Source organism: Pseudopipra pipra, chromosome 9, assembly GCF_036250125.1.
Source record: "Pseudopipra pipra isolate bDixPip1 chromosome 9, bDixPip1.hap1, whole genome shotgun sequence".
Classification (NCBI taxonomy): Eukaryota; Metazoa; Chordata; class Aves; order Passeriformes; family Pipridae; genus Pseudopipra; species Pseudopipra pipra.
The window spans coordinates 7,023,830-7,044,585 of NC_087557.1; the positions used below are offsets into that span (position 1 = coordinate 7,023,830).

Sequence of the window (20,756 nt, forward strand, 5' to 3'; positions counted from 1 at the left end):
GGCTGGCCAGCTGGAGGAGACTTTCAAGTGGGCAGTTTTCAGCTGCCTGCTAACACAAAACCTGCCTTAAAAGGGAGTGCAGCTGAAGGCGTCTGTCGTAGCCAGGCAGTGGTCCCAAAGCAGCCTGGCACCATGTGGAAGGGGAAGCAGGGCCACCAGAGAGGGGAAAGGACATGCCTTGCCCCTTATATTTCATCAAGGTGCCAGATGTACCCCATGTGGTGTGAGGAAGGAGTCCTGACCCGGGTAGCACACTCACTGGGTGCTGTGCCCCAGTGCAGGGGGACATGACGTGGCTTAGATACGGTGCCTGCCTGTATGTGGTGCCTAGGGCGGGAAGAATGAGGAGGAGGCAGGGTGGAGGCCCTTGTAGGACACCTCTCTCCTTCCATGCTGACTGTCTCAGCATCTCAGCATGACTCATGCCTTAGCCGGGAGCGGGCTTTCTGGTGATGTCCCGCCAGCATGGGTGCTGGCACCCAAACAGTGTCCTTGCAGCAGGATGCCAGGGGTGCTCCCCAGCCTGCGCTGACGCTGCCAGCAGGTGGGGTGAGCCCGGCACCACCAGCAGCTGCAGTGAGCATCAGCGGGACAAGGGATCCTGCTGGGAAGAAAGGCTGGAGCCAGGCTGGGTCATAAAGCAGTCCCAGCTGAACGTGAACTTCGCCTCTGGGCACAGCTTGCCGCCTCTCCTCCTGCACCCACGGGTGGGATCCGGTGTCAGTAGGGCCCTGTTTGTGGAGGCGAGGGATGCCTCACATTTCAGGAGGCAGTCACTAGGCGTCCTGGCGCTGGGTTTCACAAGCCCTCATGACCTTTCCAGCACAGCAACGTGCCCTGGGGAGGATTGTTTCATACAAAACAGACCTTTGGATAGGCTTTTCATTTCCTTCACAGCCAAACACAAAGGAACAGCAAGTCCTCCCTCCTAATAAAATGACAACAGCCAGTGACACAGATGGGCTGGCTCTCCACAGTGAGCGGAGCCACGTCCCGCACCCACGCCATTCCCAGCGTCCTACAAGAGGGGGATTATAACCCCGCAGCTCCCTCCTGCTTCAGCTTGCACCCTGAATTTCCCCACGTGCGGGAGACCTGTCTGAGGGTCGACTTTTACACTCCTTTGGGAAAAAAAAATTAGATCTGCGCTCCAAGGGAATGAGCCCAGGTGTTCAGCATCCCATGAATCTTTATCTGGCAGTGTGGTTGATTGACCGATGCCAGTCACACCTCCAAGCCCCGCTCAGAGCCGGGCTCTCGGCTACCCGCACAGCACAAGCGTGGGCAGGGAGCTGGGGTGCAGAGGGGAGAAGGGCGCAGTGTGGGCTGTGCAGGCGGCGTGGGGAGCACTGGATGTAGCGGTGCACGGGGTGTGGAGCTGCGAACTGCAAAGGCTGCACGAGGTGCAGGTGAAGGGATTGCATGGGGCAAGGGGTGCAGGGGTTATAGGGCTGGAAGGGGTGCAGGATCCCATCCTAGGAGCAGGGCTATGCCCCGGGCGGGCGCTTCCAGCTGCGGGCGGGGCCGCACATCTGGGCGGGGCGGGGCGGGGCGGGCAGGCAGTGACTCTGACGGGGCCGGAGCGGAGCATCCCACAACCGGTGCGAGCAGCGCCCCGAGCCCAGCCGAGCCGAGACCATGCCTAAGTGTCCCCGCTGCCAGAAGGAGGTCTACTTCGGTAAGGGCTTCCTGCCCCCTTCCCAGCCGCCCGCACCCCGCGGGGACGGCAGGGCTGTCGGGCACCGATGCTGCACCCCGCCAAGCAGCGGGTCCCCCGGACACCCCGGCGCTGCGGGTTCTGGGTGCCTCGATGCTGCGCGCCTCATCTTTGCAAATTCTTGGGGTGCCCCAAAGTTTCTCACCCTGTGCTGCGGGTCTCCGGGGTGCCCTGGGTAGGTGACCCTATAGATCCAGCCAAGGAGGTGCCTGGCTGCAGAGCGCAGGCTGCGCTGGGTACTCCCAGCAGAACATGGGAGCTCAGCCTCATTTTCTTCCCAGCACAGCCCGCAGCCCTGTGCCAGTCTGGAGCCCAAAGGCCCAGCTGGTGTAGCTTGCTGCTCTGAAAGCCAGGGCAGGTGAGCAAATCCTGCCCTCTGGCAAGTTCCTGGCTCAGTGGGTTGCCACACACTGTTTGGTGAGGTTTAGCACAGCAGGATGACACCTCCGGGGTGTTATTTTTAAGCCGCGGTTGCAGGCTAGTTGTGAGACTTGTTGGGCTGCTGTCTGCTGCTCGGCTTTCTGCAGATGTCCTGCCTCCAAACTGGGCCCCTGAAGTTTCTTCCTCTTCTGGTGCCATGGTCCTGCTGTCCTGACAGGGTATTTGGGGGATTCAAGCCTCTCCCCCTGCCAGCAGCTGCTGGAACGGGCAGGTTCTGGCTGCCAGACCTCCCCACTTCCCTGATGTAGCTGAACTTGAGGGGAGTTTGCTGGGAGCAGTTTATACACACTCCCTGCTTTTTAATTTACTAGAGACGAGGGATCTGGAACCTAAGTGCCATCGCTGACTTCTCTCTCTTCTTTATTTGTGTTCTACTTGTTGGGTGTGCCCCAACGACTTGTGTTCTTCCAAGAACTTTGAGGCTCAAACACAGGAGCTGCTCTCCTGATCGAAGAGCTGTGTCCATTAGCACACCCTGTGGGTGTGCACTGGGTCTGGCCCGGGCACTGCCTGGAGGGCTGCTGGGGATGTGGTTCCTGCCGCTGGGGAACATTGCTTTGCCTAAACTTGAACTCGCTTTGAGATGAGGTTTTGGCACGATATAGTTTGTGTCTCCCTCCTGCGACTGAGGGTCCTGGGGCACCTCATTTACCCATGTGGTTTGATATCAGGAGCTACCAAGGTGGTGGTGTCAGTATCTGCCTTTCCCTGTGGCTCTGTGTCAATCCCAGTCGGGCAGTCTGGGTTTGCCGTGCCCACAGGTGCGGCCGTGGAGACGGCGTTTGACCAAGGAGGGGTTTGAGCTTGTGCTTATCAGGCTGCTCTTACGAAATGTCTCTGTTGATGCAGAGGCTGAGAAGGGTTCAAAAGCTGCTGGAGGACCAAGACTGACGCCTGATTTCTGTGCCTGCAGACAATCCGGAGCACTGACAGAGGAGGCAGAACAAGCCTCACTTCAGGGCACCCTGGGACTCTCAGAGCCTGGCAGTCCTGCTCAGGCATGCCTCAGGCTGCTTTGGGTCAAAATCTGTCTGTAGAGTGCAGGGATGAGGAGAAGGTGATGCTGAGAGGACTGTGCATAGGGTTTGCAGGAATCTCACCTACGTGCCTGAGCGCCAGAGGGGCCCTGCTGCAGTGAGCATTGACAGAGCTCCTGCCCAAGTGTTGGTGCAAATGTGTGTGTGAGAGCTGGGGACGCTGAGCTCCTTCCAGAAACCCTGTAATGACAGGGCCCTGCAACTGGCCAGGCTTGGGCTCCTGGGGGTGCCCAGATGGGGAGGACACTGTGGCCTCTGCCAGGCTGCGGGCACAGGAGGCTCTTTGTGCCACTGGGGAATGGCAGCAGGGCTGCCTTGTGACATTTGGGCACTGCCCCCGCTCCCACCTCTGCAGCCGCCAGCTTGCTCCCTGCACAAGCTGTTGTGGGCATATTTGGACTCCAAAGAAGAGACGCGTCAGGCTGCCGAGGGCCCCTCGTGGCACGCACTACCCACAGTGGCTTGGTCCCATTGCTCAACCTCCTTTTGCAGGCATGGGGAGAGTGCTCAGACCTGGCTCTGGCAGGGTTCCTGTGGACAGCTCTGTTTAATTGCTTAATAAATTCCCAGAAGCGCAGTTGCCAATATGAGGAGCACACATCTGCAAAAAATACCCTCCTTCCCTGCTGTGCTACAATTAAAAGCCACCCTGTGTTCCCCCCTCTCTCCGTAAACATGTCTTGGCTCCAGGATGTTGTCCCTCCCACGGCAGCCTGAGCCCCAGCCAAGCTCTAGCTCTGCTCTGGTTTGCCATGGTCCCTGTGGAATCAGAGCTGTGGCTGGAAGGGACTGGTTCATATTGGCAGGGCTTGGCAACGGCTTTGCCTCCCCAGTCCTTGCCAGCATTCCCCTTCACCCCTGCCAACTCTAGCATTCGCTCGGGCTCCAGTTTGCTGGGGAGAAATTAATCCCCTTGCAGGCTGATGTTGGAAGGAGGGAGGTCCTCAGATCTTTGGAAGATAGATCGAACTCAGCCCATCTTCATGGATGCAGTAGTGTTCACCCTGGGCGTGGCACTGCTGTTTTGGATCTGTGCGCTTGGATGTGTCTGGCGTTGTGTGTCCACAGTGAACACTTGCGTTTGAAACTCAGTGCCCTCTGTCCTGGACAGATAGACGTGAGAAAATGCCCAAAAATGTCCTCCCTAGGGTTGATGACAGGGAGACCAATCTGCCAAAATGGACTTGTGCCTGTTCAGTGCCTCAACTAACCCATCTCCCTTCTGTGGCAGCCGAGAAGGTGACTTCTCTGGGGAAGGACTGGCACCGGCCCTGCTTGAGATGTGAGAAGTGTAACAAAACCCTGACGTCTGGAGGTCATGCAGAGGTGAGGTTTGCTGCCCAGGAGGTCCCAGTCCTCTGCAGCCAAAGGCTGGGATGGGCAGAGGTGGAGCTGAAGGGTGGTCGGGGCTGAAGCTCTTTCTCTCTCCCTGCAGCACGATGGCAAGCCGTACTGCAACCACCCCTGCTATGCCGCCTTGTTCGGGCCCAAAGGTAGGGTGCCTGTGGCTGGTGTTGCAGGAGGGAGGGCAGGGGGCTCGGAGATCTTGTCTCTGGGCAAGTTGCAGCCCTCAGTGTGCTCCCCATCCCACAGCAGTGCTGACCCTGCTCTGCCTCTCTTCCAGGGTTCGGCCGGGGAGGAGCTGAGAGCCACACGTTCAAGTAAACCTCAGGTTGGTCCTTCCCTCGGAGCTCCCCTCCTGCCTCTGGCTCCATGGGCTGGCTGGGGCTGTCCTCCCTCAGGCAAGCAGGGAAAGCAGGCCATGCCACAGCATCTCTCTGGGCTGGCTGTGACTCCCAGTCCTTGCACTGGTGTTTGGGAGCAACCTGCTGGGTGCCAGCTGCTGCTCTCCACCAGCCCCAACTGACCGTCAGCACCCGCTTAGCTCCGGCACTGGATGACAAAGGCTTTTTGCTTTGTGGCTTGTTGGCAAAGACAGGGTCTGTCCTGGAGCACTGTTGTCCCTGGGATATCTCTGCTCCAAGCCCAGCCTGAGTTCATCCACTCCTCTTTTCCATCCCTCTCCAGGTCTGACGGCCAGGGTTCTCAGCACAGTCTGAAGACAGCACAAACACACCGCGACAGACATGCGTTTTTGTTTTTAATTCACTCTGTACTAGACTAGAACGTTCAAAGCAATAAGTAACCAAGGCTGGGGCTGGTGTGGAGAGGAGCGTCTGCTCCAGATGAAGTACTGCTGGGGTGGGGCCTTTGGGTTGCCCCGCCGGACAGGAATTTGGCTGGTATTGCTGAAGGCTGCCTGGAGAGGAGACCACACCCTTCCAGCCAAAACCTAGCTCTGCTTCTGGCACCCAGCTCTTGTGGCTGGGTCCACAGTTGTATTCTCAGTCTTTAATAAACCAAAAGATGCTTCCCCCATGTAGCAGCTGTGCTCTCTGTAACGGGGGTCCCGCAGGACTCACTTGTGAAGTGCTTGCCACTTGCTTGAGGACCCCTGTGTCCTTTGGATTGAGACACTGTGTGATGGCTCCATGTGCTTCTGCTCCTGGTGTGTGCAGAGTCCTGCCCTTGGCTGCCCAGCCCAGGGGCTGCCTGAGCCCTGGGGCAGTGAAAGCAGTCCCAGGTGCTGTGGGTGAGCATGCCCCAAAGGAAGGGGTAATGGATGTTGTACTGGTGCTTGTCCAGGGTTGGAGTCTCCTTGCTTTTGGGAGCAAGGTCCTACTATACCCACAGCCTCACTGGGTCTGTGTGGAGACATTTGCAGAAGTCTAGAGCATGGTTGCTCCCACCATAAGCCAGCTCTTGTTGCCTGTGGCTGTCATGGGGTTAAAGTGGAGGCATGCAGTGCTGCTGAATGAGGGGCTGAGACTGTTGACCTGAGGTCTCTGTGGCACTCTACAGCCTCCTGGCTATGTCCTGGCCTCAGGCACTGACTGCTGGAAAGCCATGCCCATGGGCAGCCCCCAGATCTGCTCCTGGATATGAGATGGCCCTGTGCAGCCATTTTTTGGGGCAGAGAAGTGTCTTGCTGGGAGGGGGTTACCTGTCACATCAGGATAACCTGGTATTTGCTGCTTTTGCTCTGAGCAGGCATACAAAAAGACCAAGTGATCTGGGAGATTATGGTTGAGGCAGAGCCAGCCTCCCTTGGTAGGGAAAGCAGAGGTGTGGTGTTACAAAACAAGTGCTGGCTCATAACAGCTTTGCTCTTTTGTGTTTTAATGTCTTTGCCCCATTGGAAGAACAGCACTCACAGATGTCAAAGATGTCAACTTGAGGGATGTTTCTAAAATGGCTTCTTAACCATGTCTTTCCCTAATCTGAGCCACCCATTTACATATTCAGAGATACCTCATCACCCACTGGGATATTTTCGTCTACAGTTTATGCATGCATTTCCTTAGAGACTGCTTTGCATCTTACAGTCATGCCGGCCCTGCTGGGACTTGGCCAAAACCCTCAGGGGTCAGCGGTACATGTCCAATGTCAAAATCTTCAGTGTCAAAAGCAGCCTGATCTGATAAGCATCTCAAAACTTCCAATTAAAACTTGCTTGATGCTACAAGGCTCAGCACCCACTAGGAATGCTTCAGTGGGATGAACTCGAACAGCCGGAGCTGCGTCACCTCCCACCCAGTTAGCACAACAAACAGGCGTCTGTGTCAAAGGCAAACCCCAGCTATTGCTGTTCAGCTGTCACCAGACTTCCCAGCCAGCCAGGTCTCGTAGGGTCCCCTGCCCTCCTGCTCCCACCGCTGCCCTTGCCAGCAGCCTCCCGGGGGTGCCAGCACCCATGGACCCATGGCTCCTGGCCACCGCTGCTGGCACCCGGCCACCCCTGGGGCACTGGGACACGGCTTTCCTCTGCCTACTGAGCTTCAAAGCAAACTAGTGATAGAATCTCAGCAGCTTTGAGCGTGCCAGTGAGATAGTGTTTTCCCTCAAGCATTAAAAATAATGGCAAACAGAAGCCTTGTCATCCTCTTGATTTGCATAAGTGTGTCCAGCTGGGAAAGGGACCTGTAAATTGGGCTCCTGGTCTTTCCCAGCAGGGCCTTGCACTTGAAACTTCAGGAGCAGCTAATTCCAAGTGTAAGGCACCAGGCCATCAGGGATGACAAGAGAATCAGTGAGAGGTATGGAAAAGCAAGTTCTGCTGGGGTGATCCAGCCCTTCATCTGCCAGCCCTTTCTGTGGGCAGTGGCTGCAGCTGGGGCTGGAGGCAGCGTGTTGCTGTTTGCAATGTGTTGCCTGGGGCTGCTTTTGTCCCTGCCATGAATTTGAGGTGTAGTTGTGGTGGCTAGGGACATCTCTCCCTGCCCTGACTGTGTGGAGGGATGTAGGAACTGAGCTGTGCCAGCTCTGTGCAGCTGCAGCTAAACTTGATCCTGCAGCTGCCTCACTCTGTGCTGCACAGGGGAGCGTGTGTTAAAAAACAGGGGTCTCTCAAGCAAGGTCTGTGGACAAGCCCTTGGGTATTGATTCCCAAAATCTCCTTCTTAGTGTCCTGTTTTTCTGCCTACCCTGCAGTAGAAGCTCCCTGAGCTGGCTTTTAGCCCCAGGACTCACTGCTGGCATATTCCCCTCCAAGAGCTGTGCTTGTATAAGCCAGTCTCTGCCTGCTCCAGCCTTGATGCTGTGAGGTTGGGCAGTTCAGGCACAGGTCACATCCACAAGGAGCCTTGGTGAAAGAAAATATACGATTAACCTATTTTTTAAAAACTTGCTTTGGTCTATAGAGAGGAAGCAGAAACAGCTGTATTGCATTTGGATAGGAAATCCACACCCCAGCGAGGCCTCCCCTCGATGTGCAGGCTGGATCAGCAGCGGCCAGTGCGCCAGGGAGGTGGGGTGTCACCACACACAATCTTTTCTCCATGGAACAGTATATCTCTGTGGCCTGCAGTGTGAGCTGCACAGACATGCAGCAGTCTGGCTTCCAGTGCATTTTGTCTGTGATGCTCTCGGCTCTGAGCTTAGGACAGGCAGGGATGGTCCCTTTGCTCTTAGTGCAGTGATGCTCTGGCTGTGCTGCTCCTGCAACAGGGAGAACAGGATGCTCAGTGAAAATCCCAGCTTCCTGGGGGGATCAGCCAAAGGATGACAGCTTGGTGTGCCCCACCAGCTGCTCCCACTGCTCAGGGCAGAGAGCAGACCCTGGGGAGGTGGCTGGCAGCCCCCATGTCCTGCCTGGTCACAAGGGAGCCATCATGGGGATATTGCTGCCATCACATGGACCCAGCCCCAAGGTGCCTGTCTGGGACAGCAAAAGGTGTAGGGTAATTTACAGTGTGGTGATGCCCAGCTCAAAGGTCCCCTGCTTTGGTGACCTGAAACAGCACCATTACTGACCCTGGAGAAAGGGGCTGTGCTTTCTCTGCCATTATTTCGGAAGCTTGGGCTGAGATCAGTGACGTCTTTGGATTGTGGAGTGATAGTTGCTATAAACACTTCATCACTGTGACAAAGAAAACAAACAACATCACCAGTTTCTCTGGCAGCTGGGTGTGGGCGAGCCTCAACGCCCTGGGTAGGGAAGCAGAAGAGGTTTTGGCAAAGGACAGGAAACAGGATGGGCTCAGAAACTAAACGGCCGTTGCTCCCCACCCTGGCTTTGTGGCTTTCTCTACAGAAGAAAAAAGGAGAGGCAGACAGAAAGGGGCTTGGGGGTCCTTCAGCTGATCTATAAAATGAATGGATGCTATTTCAGCCCCACTGGAGGGCACAGTGCAGGGAGGAGGGGCTGGTTTGAGTCACCCGACCCTGTGTCCTTCTCTCAGCATAGATTGACAGACTTTAATCCAAAGCAAGGGACCCACACAGATCATCGACTCCAACCTTTAGTCCTGCACAGGACCATCCCCAAGAGCCACACCGTGTGCCTGAGAGTACCAAGGACATGAGAGCCCCGGAAGCACAGATGAGGCCGGGCACCTGCTGTGGGGTGGCAGCAGTTTGTTTCCCTGCAGTGTTTCTCCAAATAAAGCTGTGTCCCTTCAGGGACAGGCAGGGTGCAGGCAGGGCTGGAGGAAAATGGCACAGGGGCTGTGGCTGCAGGTGGTTCCTGCTCTTTCCTGTTCAGGGACCGTGGGGATGAAGCCAGTCTGTAACTGTGTGGTATCCAGCTCACCACTGCTTTGAGTATTTTTAAAGCTGATTTGTGTTAAGTTCAAAGAGCTCCAATATCTTTTAGGTCAAGAATGTGTCTGCCCATCTCCTAACACCTCAGAAATCTGCCTTCTTATCTAGACAGTGTGGTAAGAAGGACTGTGCAGCCGATGTCAGGCACCAGGAGCTCTGCAAGTTCTCGTGGTGAGCCAGGACTTCCCGTCCCAGCTCCGCAAAGCAGTGGGTTGGGGAAGCCCCATCTCACCAGCGGAAGCAGCTTTGCAGAGGTGGCAAAGAGGGGCTCAAACTTTGTTCCTGATGGGGAGCAACATCCCCAGTAAATACTGAAGCAGCTGAAGATACTGAAGGCAGAAGGACTCTGGGTAAGTGGGACAACCAGGGGCATAATGAGAGGTGAATGAGCCCATGAACTAGCCCTCAGTACTGGAGATTGAGATCTAGTCAGGGAGCAAGGAGAGGAGGGGACAGGCTGTTCTACCCTAACCCTGTTCCCATTGCTGGTGGTCCATGTTGGAGAGGAGCTGGGTGGGGAAATGTGGGATGGGTGGGATGTTTGTCAGGTCCTTGGCTTTTCCAAGGAAGGAGCCCAAGCATAAAAGTTGACATCAGGCACTGAAAGCTGAATTTTACTTTCATCCCTCTTTTGTTATTTTCAAGGAATCAGGGAGAGTTTCCAAGGGGGAAGGGTGCAAGAGCTTCCTGCCAAAGCCTCTTGTCTTTCTTTGGTGAGTCTTTTGTTAAAGGCCTGGGGGGAAGAGGTCAGAGGGAGTTTCCCTCTGTGCAGAGGAACGTCAACTTGTCTATTAAAGTAAAAAGGGTGAAACTCTGAGAACAGAAAGTTGCTGAGATCTCAGATCTCTTTTCTAATCCTTCCCAATTCACTTATCATACTGAAAGTTCAGACCCCTGCGTCAGAGGGCCTGAAACGCCAACGCCCATCTTAAACATCCAACTGCTGGGAGCTGACCTTGGATTTTGGTGCTACAGCCCACACACAGGCCTATTGCAGACTAACTGACTGTGTCTAGGACAACCTGCACTAGAGCATTCGTGGAGCTGTTACGGTCCCTTTCAGGGATCTCAGTCATGTAAAATTGTGACACGATGCAACTCAGCATGCTGAATGTGTGCTGGCCATGCCAGCAGTAGCAGCACCTCTTGCACTGGTGAGAGTGGTGTCAGGAAGCAGCTCAGTGCTCTCTGGCAGGGAGATGCCAGGCAGATTGTATTCACAGCCCCTGTGCTGCTCAGCTCCCTCCTGCCAGCATCATGTTGGCCCTGCTGCCATCCCATGCCTTTTCCCACTCTGGTTAACCTGCTGTCCCAGCAAGGGGAGAGAGAGCACATATAAAAGAGTCTGGAGGGCGCAGGAAAAAGGCTGGAAATGTTTGCAACAGAAAATGATGCAGCCTGCCTGACCTGCTCAGGGTGTAAAATGCTCTGGCCACCCAAGGCCTCCCTTGAGCAGTCAAGGAAAGAAGCTGTGCTCTGCTAGGATGGCTGCAGAGGAGGAGAGAGGAGAGCAGAGGAGTGAGGAGCTCTGGCTGCCCGAGCCGTTGATGGAGCGTGGGAAGCACTGATGCCTGGCCTGGGGGTCTGGCCTGGAGACAGGCTGGCTCCCGCCTGCATCTTCACGGGGATAAAAGCATTAAAAAAAAAAAAAAACAAACCACCAAAAGAGCAAAGGAGTTGTTTTCCCAGAAGGAGAGCTCACACCTTCCCCTTGGCGGGGCTGGGCTGAGGTGAAATCAGGAGGCCGTGCTGCCGCTGGAGCGGGCAGAGATGGCCGTTATCACATACAATCGGCATGAGGCAATGGGATGGGCTGCCGTCGTCTCTGGCAACGGTGCACAGAGTCTGTGGTGGCGGGTTGCCATGGCACGGGTGCAAACAGGCGCCCTTGGCCCCGCTGAGTCACCCAGGGCGGAAATGACCCCAGCTGACACACCGTGCCAGAAATGTGCGGCTGCGTGGCTGTGCAGCATCACATGAGCCCAGGAACCCAGAGAGGGCGAAGTCCAGTGGCTTGTCCCCAGGAGAAGCACCCCTGGCCCCTCAGTACGTAGCCAGTCTTATCCTTCCTGTTGTGGTCGCCACTGCCATGCTCACTGCTGGGGCAAACTGCAGCTCGGTTCATCCCGAATCTGTCTCAGTGCTGGGGGGGCCCAGGGCAGTGGCCAAGCAGGTCAAGCCAATGAGCCAGCTCTGTCCTGCTTCCCCCTGCCATACAGAGGGTCCTGGAGGCTTCCAGTGGTCTCTTGAGACCCTGCAGGTGCCCATGGTGACATCAGGGTGGTGTGCTGATGTCAGCCAGCCATTGCTTCTTTCCATCTGCCAGTCCTCATGGGACTGGTGGCTGAGATAGGGGAGGAGAAGGAGGCCTGGATGCAGCAGGGCAGGGGCTTGCTGCTGGTGGGGTGCCATCACCATCCCCGCTGGGACAGCACACTGGGGGCTGTCACGCTGTCACCTCCTTCATCTGTCCACAGCACAAGGTCCATCTCTGCAGCAGGAAACCATCGCCTTCCCATCGGCTTCTCCCACCCTGGGAAAACCACCCAGGGAGTCAGCAGAGCAGATAAGTGGGGCCTCACATGCCGGGACTGAGCCCCCGCCACACTGTGCCGCGCCAGAGAGGCTGGGATTTGCTGCCTGGCGTCCGACTTGCCCGTGGCCAAGCGCCAGCTCTCTGCAGCGCCAGGCGTGTTGTGTCAGCTGCGCCCACAGAGCTGTGTGCTGGGGGAGCCACGGGGCCAGGGACCAGGGGACGGTGGCCAGGAGGGCAGCCAGCCTGGCTCTGGGGCGCTGTGGGGTTGGTCTGGCCAGTGGGATGGAGAGGCGCCACAGGGGCTCTGGGAGTGCTGGGATGGTGTGGATCCCAGCTGCCACTCCATGCTGGGTGGTGATGCTCACTGGCCTGGGGGACCAGTGAGTTGTTGGCCTAGTGTGTTGGCTGGGGGACAGGAGCCCAGAGGAGGGGTGACGGCAGAACCATCTGTGCGTGCAGTAGGTGATGCAGGAGAGCCCTTGTCTCGGCAGCTGCTCTGGGGAGGAAAGGGCTAGACAGAGGATTGTGTGTGGGGACAGGGATAGCTTTGAGCAGGGTTTATGGAGTGGTCAAGAAAACACAGGAAATTGGCTCCAGCTGAAGGTCCTCCTGCTTGGAGATTACAGCGGGGACAGGAAAATAGACAAGCGATGTGTCATGGAAGGAACAGACAGCATCCATAAGCAGCAAGGTATGGAAAGCCAAGGAGGATGCCAAAGACAGCAGAGGATTGTCCAGGTTCGATAAGGCTCTGGGCAATAAAAAAGGAGTTTATGGGCCGTTGGGAACCAAAGGCCAAAAACTGTGTGGAGGTGCCAAACCTGTTAGGAAGGAGAGCAAAGAAATGGATAGAGATTGCTGAGCTAGAACTGGATGAGGGATAAGGAAAATGCTTTCCAGGCCATTAGGAAAGGAGGATGTGAGACAACAGCTGCTAGAGAAGATATTTTAAAAATCCTTAAGCCTGGATAACTCACACCCAGGGGTCCTTTGAGGGCTGGCTGGAGTAGCAGCCAGGATCCACAGGACTGCAAGAGCTCTAAGACAGCACTCAGTGTTGGAAAGGGCTGCGCTCCCCAGCACAGGGGTGGGAGGCAGGAGAGGAGCAACTAGAGGGAAAGAGTGCAAACACAGTTCATGTTGGTTGGAGGTCTCGTTGGACCACTGTGATTTCTCTCCTCACTGTGAGCAGCCACTTGGCTGCAAGAAGCTGTTCTGTAGCAGGAAGGAATTTCACATGTTGTTTCATGTTGTTCAGATATTGGGGAAAAAAAAAGGAAAAGCATCATGCCAGATCCATAGTGAGCATGTTAAATGGGCTATGAACTGGGTAGCTGGCCAAGAAACCACCAGTGGGAGTTTCCAGCAGGTCTCATGTCTAGGCACAGGCAGGACCCCTGCAGTGCTGATGGAGCAGACTGGTGTCCCTGGCTGTGCTCCCTATGTAAACCCTCAGTGGGAATCCATCTCTGGGCCAGGTTTTGGTTGTGTAAACCCTGGCCAAGGGTAGACTTTCTCTCTCAGGTACTCACGCTGTCTCCCAAATGGCAGATCCGTTTCTCCCCCACTGCCACCCAAGGATTAATCCCTGGGATTGCTTCAGTTAAGGGGTTCTATGCCTGGGTACCCGAACTTGCCGCATCACACCCTGCTGAGCCAGAGGCAGATGGGAATATCCGCAGACCTGCTGCTGCTGCCAAACCCTGTGCTCTCCCATCACTCGAGAAGCGGCTCCCTGGTGTGCCTGCAGCAGAACTGCGTTTTTGGAAGAACCGAAGCAGGGTTTTTGCAATAGCTCTTCCCGCCAGGAAAGGATGGATGTTTTTTTTGCCGGGCGGGACACGCGGCCGTGGCTCAGGCCACGTGCGGGCAGTGGGAGGTGACATGTGCGAGGTGACATGTGCGGGTCACTGGCTGCCCAGGGATGGCCGGGAGCGTTCTCTGCCCCCGGCCAGCGCGCACAGGCGGCACGAGCAGCGGGACGAGCCGGGATCCAGGACATCCAGGGAGGCGGGCGGGGAGCCCGCAGTGCTCCCTCCCGGCGGGCAGGGGGAGCCGCAGCGGGCGGGACGGGCGGAAAGGCAGCGCGGGGAGGGCGGGAAGCGGCGGCGGGATGCGGGGGCGGCAGCGCGTGCAGCACCAGGAGGAGCACCGGGAACACCGGGAGCACCGGGAACACCGGGAGCGGGGCCGGGCGCTGTCCGCCGCCGCTGGGGCGCTGTGCCGGGCTCTGCCGCCCCGCGCCCGGCCCGCCCCCGACACCCTGCGCCGCGCCAGGTTCGACCGGCCGCAGGCGGTGAGACCCCCCCTGCGACAGCGCCCGGGGACCGGGACACCCGGGTGGCACTGGGCCGGGGGACAGGGTCTGGGTGGGAGGGCGAGAGGGACTGAGCCTGGGGACAGGCGCCTGGGTGGTGAGGCTTTGGAGTGGTGCTCAGCTGACAGGTGTTAGGGGACTCTCGGCTCGCTGCTCTGGTAAGGGTTTTATCGTGCTGTGGTTTTAATTTAGAGCTTGGTGTTTCACCGTGGTCTGCAACACTCTTTCCAGTGTCACCTGAGGTTTGCTGCCCTTTACTGTACCCCAGCTTGGGTCTTCCTGCTTTACTTCCAAGGCCTGCAGCTCGCACACAGGGTGCCCCCCTTGCTCAGTTAGCTATTTTAAGGATTTTACGAGTGTTGACTGAAATTCCAGCTGTAAGAATCACTGTTTCAGTTTGTCAGTGTGCTGCCCTTGTGTGACCAAGAAATGACTCCCAGTTCCAACTCATTCTGTGCTGCCTCTTGTTTGTGAGTTTTTGACACTATCGTGGCTCAGATCTTTTCAGCGTCTTCAAGTGCTTGTTTGAGCACAGGTGAGTCGTGCCATATGTGATTATATCATAGCAGATTTTGGAAGCTATGCTCCTGTATGTATGTGCCTCAGAGTAGATGTGCTGGGTTTTGCTGCACAACCAGCATTAGCCCTTCTCTTTCTGAGTGCACCTTAACTGTAGGTAGAGTTCATAAGACAGGTAATACATGAACCTGCCTGATTCAACGGTGTTGGCAGGATGCAGGTGTGCCCGTCCATGCATATGATGCTCAGATATGGATTTGTCTAATTAAGGCTAAATATATGGCAGATATTTTGCCTGCTGATCTTCTCTGCCTGTGTCTTTCTTTTGCAGAGCCTGGATTTCTGGAGGCTGCTCTATGCACTTCTGAAACAAATCCACGGAGGCAAATGGACAGAGTCTGATGCCATAGGTAACCTGGTCGGTCTGGCTGTGTGATTTCCATCTGTCCCAGTATGTACTGGGACTGGTTTTGTAGCACCTTTTCTTTGGGTCCTTGCTCCGTGTTCATAGTGCTCCATTTTTAATACCTGTACCACCAACATACTGTGCATCACAGCTGTGCAGGGAGGTTTACTCCTCTTTGACTTGCTTTGTCCAGGAAACTGGGGTGTTCTTGTGTCTTCCGGAGGCTCTTGCTTCCATTTGACGTTTTGTTGCAGGTAAATCTCTGCAATGATCTTGTGCATTCTCAGCATCTACAGAGGGATTTACAGAAATAGACTTGTATTTCCTTTGATTCCTTCTTTCCCCATTCCACATATGACACATGATTTGGTGGTTACTTTTCTATCAAGCCCTGTGTCAGAGCTGTGAATTGTAACATGTGAACCATAAAGGCAGTGTTTTGTATTAAAGTTCTAGACAAAACAAGAAGTAGAGTGTGTGTGATTATTTTAGGGAGACCATGAATATCTTTGTGGACAGGACCAGTACTCCAGAGAGGAGCTGAATGTAGATTGGCTTCTCACAATGACAGAGCACTATTCCTAAATACATGTTATTTCAAGTACGACATGACTCCCCAAACTTCTCTTTTGAGACATGTCTATCTAGAGCCTTTTCATTGACAGAGGAAGTTTTGAGAATAGGATTGTGATGAGTCAAGAAAACACTTCTCAGGCCGAAACCACTTGAAATCCACTTTTGCCATGAAAGCAGAAAACCCTAAACAACAATGTTTAAGCCCCTGAATAGCTGGGAGTCTGGTGGCTCTGTAAATGGAGTTAAAAAAGGTTAAGCATTGTGGAGTGTGGAGCAAAATCAGCATAGTTTTGCTGGTAGCTCAGCAGGAAATCAGCATGGTTCTGTTACTCACAGGACTGCTATTTTTCATTTGACTGTTTTTATTTTTCCACTCATCCACAGTCTGCTGTGTATGGTAAGTCTGTTTATTGACTTTCTCCTACAGCTTTGTGGATGTGGTACTGCACAAGTGCAACCTCACTGGATTCTGGCTGCTTCCATACTAATTCCCTGTAGCATTTGGAAACAAGATTTCCATGTGCACGAGGTGGGTTGCTGGCTCTAGAGAGAGCAAATGCAGCCTCTGCTGGTACATTGTGGTTCTGCTCAGCACTGCTGAGCTGATTTTTAAGAAACTTGTGTAGTTACAACTTGATGATTAAAGCTGAAGTTCAGGCTGGAGAACCATACTGTTTTTCAGAAGACACTAGTTACCTTTGCTTGGCAAATGACTGAGTTGTCTGCCGTGAACACGATCAATATTTTACTCCTTTTTTTCTCTGCCCCTACTCTGGTCTCTTGTGTATTTAATGCAAATGAAATAAGGTCCCTTTGGTCCCTTGGGCATAGGGACCAAATAATTTTCTCAGGTTTGTACAGGATCTTGTTGTACAACAGAGAATTGAAATGGATTCCTCTAATCCAAGTCTAGTGCATTAGTCCATGGATCAGGCTTTCTTTTTCTTTGCTGTTTTTGTACAACCTCTTCATTACCTTAGTTAAAATGAGTAGAGCAGCAGTTGCCAGATCCCAGAGAAAGGTTGTGAAGACTCCTTCAAGTATAAAGGTTACCATGTGCATAGGAACAGCTTTCTGGAAAAGAGAAGCCATTCTCCAATGGTCTGAGATCCTTTATTTTTCCAAAAGAAACACTGAACTTTGGTCCGTAGTTAGCAAGTGTTGTGTGGAGTCACAGTGGTTCTTCTCACTTTCAAGGTGTGTATTTCTGTTTTGAATTAGTAGTTTTTATTAGTCAGTTTTTGATCTGATCTTGTCATATGGGTGAATTTTAGAAGAGATTGAAATTCACTTTGAACAGAACAGCTCCTAATCATTCTCTTGTTATGGCTGTGATGTGATACTTAGCAAAAACTTTCTGCATTATGTTTTTAATGGGTTGATGTATTTTATTGCCTAGCTAGCAGAAAATAAAATAGTTCTAAAATCGTATCTAAAAAAGCCCACACAGTCTGATGTATTAAAATACAGGAACTATTGTGTTCTTGCAAAAAAGAAACCAGCAATCCCACTGAAGCCTGCCAGTCGGTGGTTATGAAATTCTGCACATGGCTCTTGGTTTCTCCTTTTGGAAGAATTTTTTCTTCACACAGTGAAAAGCACTTACTGTAAACTTTGGTGGGAAGCCATTAGCACACTCCAGCCCCTTAAATATGTTGTAATAGTTGGTCTCTTGTCAGTGCAGTATGAGTTAGAGTAAGCTGTGAAAATACTCTGGGCATAACCTTACTGATGAAGTCATGATTAATGGTTTCATGCTGCTTGTCATGCTTCAGGCTGAGAGTCAATGAACTTGGTTAACAACCTGACAGCTACGCCAGGTACCAATGCAATATGCATGTAGATACTTGGAGGAAACATTTCTTTTATGGAGTGGCTATTCAGTTTTTATAGTACGGGAAAGAGGTCTGGAGCTGCAGTATATTTTTGTTTGTTTGACAAACGAAGCAGAAAATGTTGCTCTGAAGCAATATTTTCCGGTAATACCACTACCTATGTCGGTGTTTCTTGGCTGAGTGAATGAGGTAATGTATCTGTGTCTGTTCTTATACTTGGTTTATAGTTCTTTTCCATTTTACCCTGCCAGGCATGTCTCTTATTTGAATATCATCTTGTAATTCTCTGAAAATATTTGTCAGGATTCTTAAAGCGGAAGAGCACAGCTTGAGTATAGTTTTAAGAGAGTTGAATCCTGAGGACAATCCCCAGCTTGATTTTACTTGCTGAACATACTTTTATAAATAATATGTGTGAAGAAGCAGATTAGTTGGAAGGCCCATGTTGGGTCTTTCTCTATAAATTGCCTAATGCTAATGAAATGCCATCAGATGTTGTCAAAGAGGAGGTGTTTGAGTGATTCGTGTTATCTGCTGTCTGAATGATGGTTTTTCCTCTCAGCTTTGTGTTGTGGAGGAATCCATCTTGGTCCTCTGGGTGCTTGTGTAACCTTTACTGCCATATATCTGAGCACTGTTGCTTTTTAGGTAGAGCACTGTAGAGATGAGAAAAACTAAGTGACTTCTCTAAGATCATGGAAAGGCTCTTTGAGCCCCAGTTTCACATCAATGCTTTGACCACTCACCTGCAACTCCTGCCTGATGCTCACACTGATCTGTACCCTCTCCTGTGAGGGCAACGTGTTGCAGGGAGAGAGATGAAACATGGGTAGGTAAAGGACCAGAACAACACAGAAATTCAGGTGGTGAATTGCCTTGGTGGATCTGTTCTGAGTTGTATATCAGAGCAGGGAGATAATGATAAAGGAAAGAACCACCTGGCTTGCTGTCCTTTCCTCCGCTTTGATATGTGATTTTTTTGAGGAGCTCCTTGAACTGCAGATGGCAGCATGTGATGCTTGTTTGCTTTGAAAAGGGAGGAAAGCATGTATTGATCTTCCTTCCTTTTGGAATATTTCTGCTTTTACCTGTTATGGCAGTTCCTTTCTTGACAGATGCACAAAGAAAAGGAAAGGACAGCCTGAAAACCCTGCTCATGTGAGAATGTTCAGGAGTGATCAAAGTAAAATCTCTAATATCAGAGTCCTCCTCTTGTGCATGAGGGATTGGAGTGCTTATCTACAGCAAGATGCTTAGCCAGCATAGACATTTTTGCCACCCTAACATTGTGAAGAGAAGCTGCTTTTTTCATTCACAGGCTCTGCAGAAAGAGCAGTGATTTAGGTGTTTAGGTTTCCTTTTTGTGTCTGTAATGCAGAAACAAGCTAGGTTTAAAACTGCCATCTGTCTCTGCAGGAGCTCTGCTATGCAAAACATTAGTCCTGCAAAAAATTAGTAGCTCTGTGCTTAATCATGCTCCTGATCTTGTTTTTTTTCTTCAGTCATGGTTAATGTCTTTGTCAGGAGTTCGTTTGTAGCTTTCACGTGGTCAGTCACATATTTCTGGTCCCTGCTGCTGAATATGTGCAGTAATCTGGTAACATTTTTAGCTGTGTATTTGGACTGAGGAGCACTCTGGAAGGAGGCATCTCCTTAGGGATCTGCACTTTTGTTTCCCTAAATCCTAAAGTTGGTCGAACAGTCAAACAATATACCTTCCTCTGGGTTTTCGAGGCACAAAGGTCTTGTTGGCTTATTATGTCTCCAGCTCCTCCCAGTCTCAGCAGAGCTGTAACAATGTGCTGCTCCTGTAGGGTTACTGGCATAGGTCTGCTTGTAGGTCCTCCCTGTGTGTTGGCTGTGTATTACTCCTGGTGGGTAAGACTCCTTTAGCATTTTGCAAATCCAGTTAAATCAACCTCTCTTCACTGTGGGAGTCTCTTGTAATTAATGAAATTCCTTTTGAGCGCAACATGATTTTTTTTCTTGTTTTGTGTTTCGAAGTTGGTCTTTATGTGGTTTTTGAGCTTCAGCAGGTGATGCCAGATGCAAACAATATGTGTCAGTGCTAAGGGACACTTTTAACACAAGTGTCAAGGACCAGGCAAATGAGTATGTAATGTGATGAATTGGTGTGTTAATTAAGGACAGCAGTGACAATCCTTAATTGTGCAAAGTTTGTACTTCCTGTTATTTTTGTGTGTGTGTGTTTTATATGAAAGGCTGGGGAGATACTGAAGCATTACACTGGAAAAGGGGAGCAGCTTTCTTCCTTGCTTTGTAAGAATGCCTAAACTGCATCAAACTGTAGATTCCTCTAGCTCCACCCAGCTGTGACAGCTGTCAAAAGTGAATGCCCTGGGGAGAGGAGAGAGCAAATATAGAAGGATACTTTCAGGGTGGGGGTATTTTTTCAGTCTCTAATCTCTTACATCTTAGACTTCCCAATTCAGAGAGGTTATATTTGTGTTTCATAAGCTTCCATGAACTCCTGTTCTGTAAATCCAGTTCCTCCTTGAGCCTATGTGACTCTTAAGAGTCCACAGTGTTCCATGGCCAGAAATTTCAGAGCTTTGATGTATGTGTGAAGAGCTTCTCTTTAACTTGCTTTGACTCACATGCTTGCTAGCTTTGGTGGCTTGCAGTTCTTGTATTGCACATTATGCAAGCAAATTATCCCCTCTCCATCCATTCCACAGCACCCCCATCGTTTTGAAGAGTTTTGTCATATCTGGTCTCAGTCATCATCTTGGTCTACTTCATCAGTTCTTACAATGCAGCTGTACTTGTGATTGTACCTGTCCTTTCTCTTTGTGTTTTTCTAAATCTTCTGTAGCCTTTATGGGACCGAAGAAATAAGGGTCACAGTGAGTACAGACAATGATGATGTGTTGTTCCTTGTGTTCTGTTTAGTGTCCTTTCTGTGTTTCTCACGTTGAGTTTGCTTTTGGATATAAGAAACAACTGTGATATTGTTATTAAAAATCTTACCACCTAAGATTGTGTTCCTGAGTCCAGTGATCAGCTCCAAGCCCATTCTTATGTCAGTACAATTAGGAACGTTTCTTTCCTTGTGCACATCGTTTTTCATTTTTTCTAAAAATAATTTTATCTGTCATTTTAAAGCTTGGCCTCATTAGGCTCTGAAGCTCTTCACAATCTGCCTGCATTCTTGACTACTAATGTCACATCAGCACCAAGCTTTCTGTCACTGTCACATTGTCTGAGTGTCATTTTGAGTTGTTTGAACAGCAGCTGTTTAGCACAGAG

The 20,756-nt window shown here is 52.1% G+C and overlaps 2 protein-coding genes across 3 annotated transcripts in view; both read left to right on the forward strand.

The window, feature by feature from the left end:
* Positions 1-1,562: 1,562 nt before the first annotated feature.
* CRIP1 (cysteine rich protein 1) lies at positions 1,563-5,574 on the forward strand. Its single transcript, XM_064664378.1, has 5 exons — positions 1,563-1,678; positions 4,427-4,521; positions 4,631-4,688; positions 4,820-4,867; positions 5,224-5,574. Exons 1-4 carry the CDS (start codon positions 1,639-1,641, stop codon positions 4,858-4,860), a joined length of 234 nt encoding a protein of 77 aa, XP_064520448.1. The 5' UTR covers positions 1,563-1,638; the 3' UTR covers positions 4,861-4,867; positions 5,224-5,574.
* Positions 5,575-13,562: 7,988 nt separating this feature from the next.
* The window catches only part of TEDC1 (tubulin epsilon and delta complex 1), a 71,526-nt gene continuing 64,332 nt past the window's right edge, over positions 13,563-20,756 (forward strand). The window contains exons 1-2 of one of the 2 annotated variants that reach the window (XM_064664393.1): positions 13,563-14,129; positions 15,001-15,079. In XM_064664393.1, coding sequence (XP_064520463.1) covers positions 13,758-14,129; positions 15,001-15,079 — 451 coding nt within the window. In that variant the 5' untranslated portion in view covers positions 13,563-13,757. The remainder of the gene's footprint in view (positions 14,130-15,000; positions 15,080-20,756) is intronic. The other variant, XM_064664392.1, reaches the window with a different exon arrangement.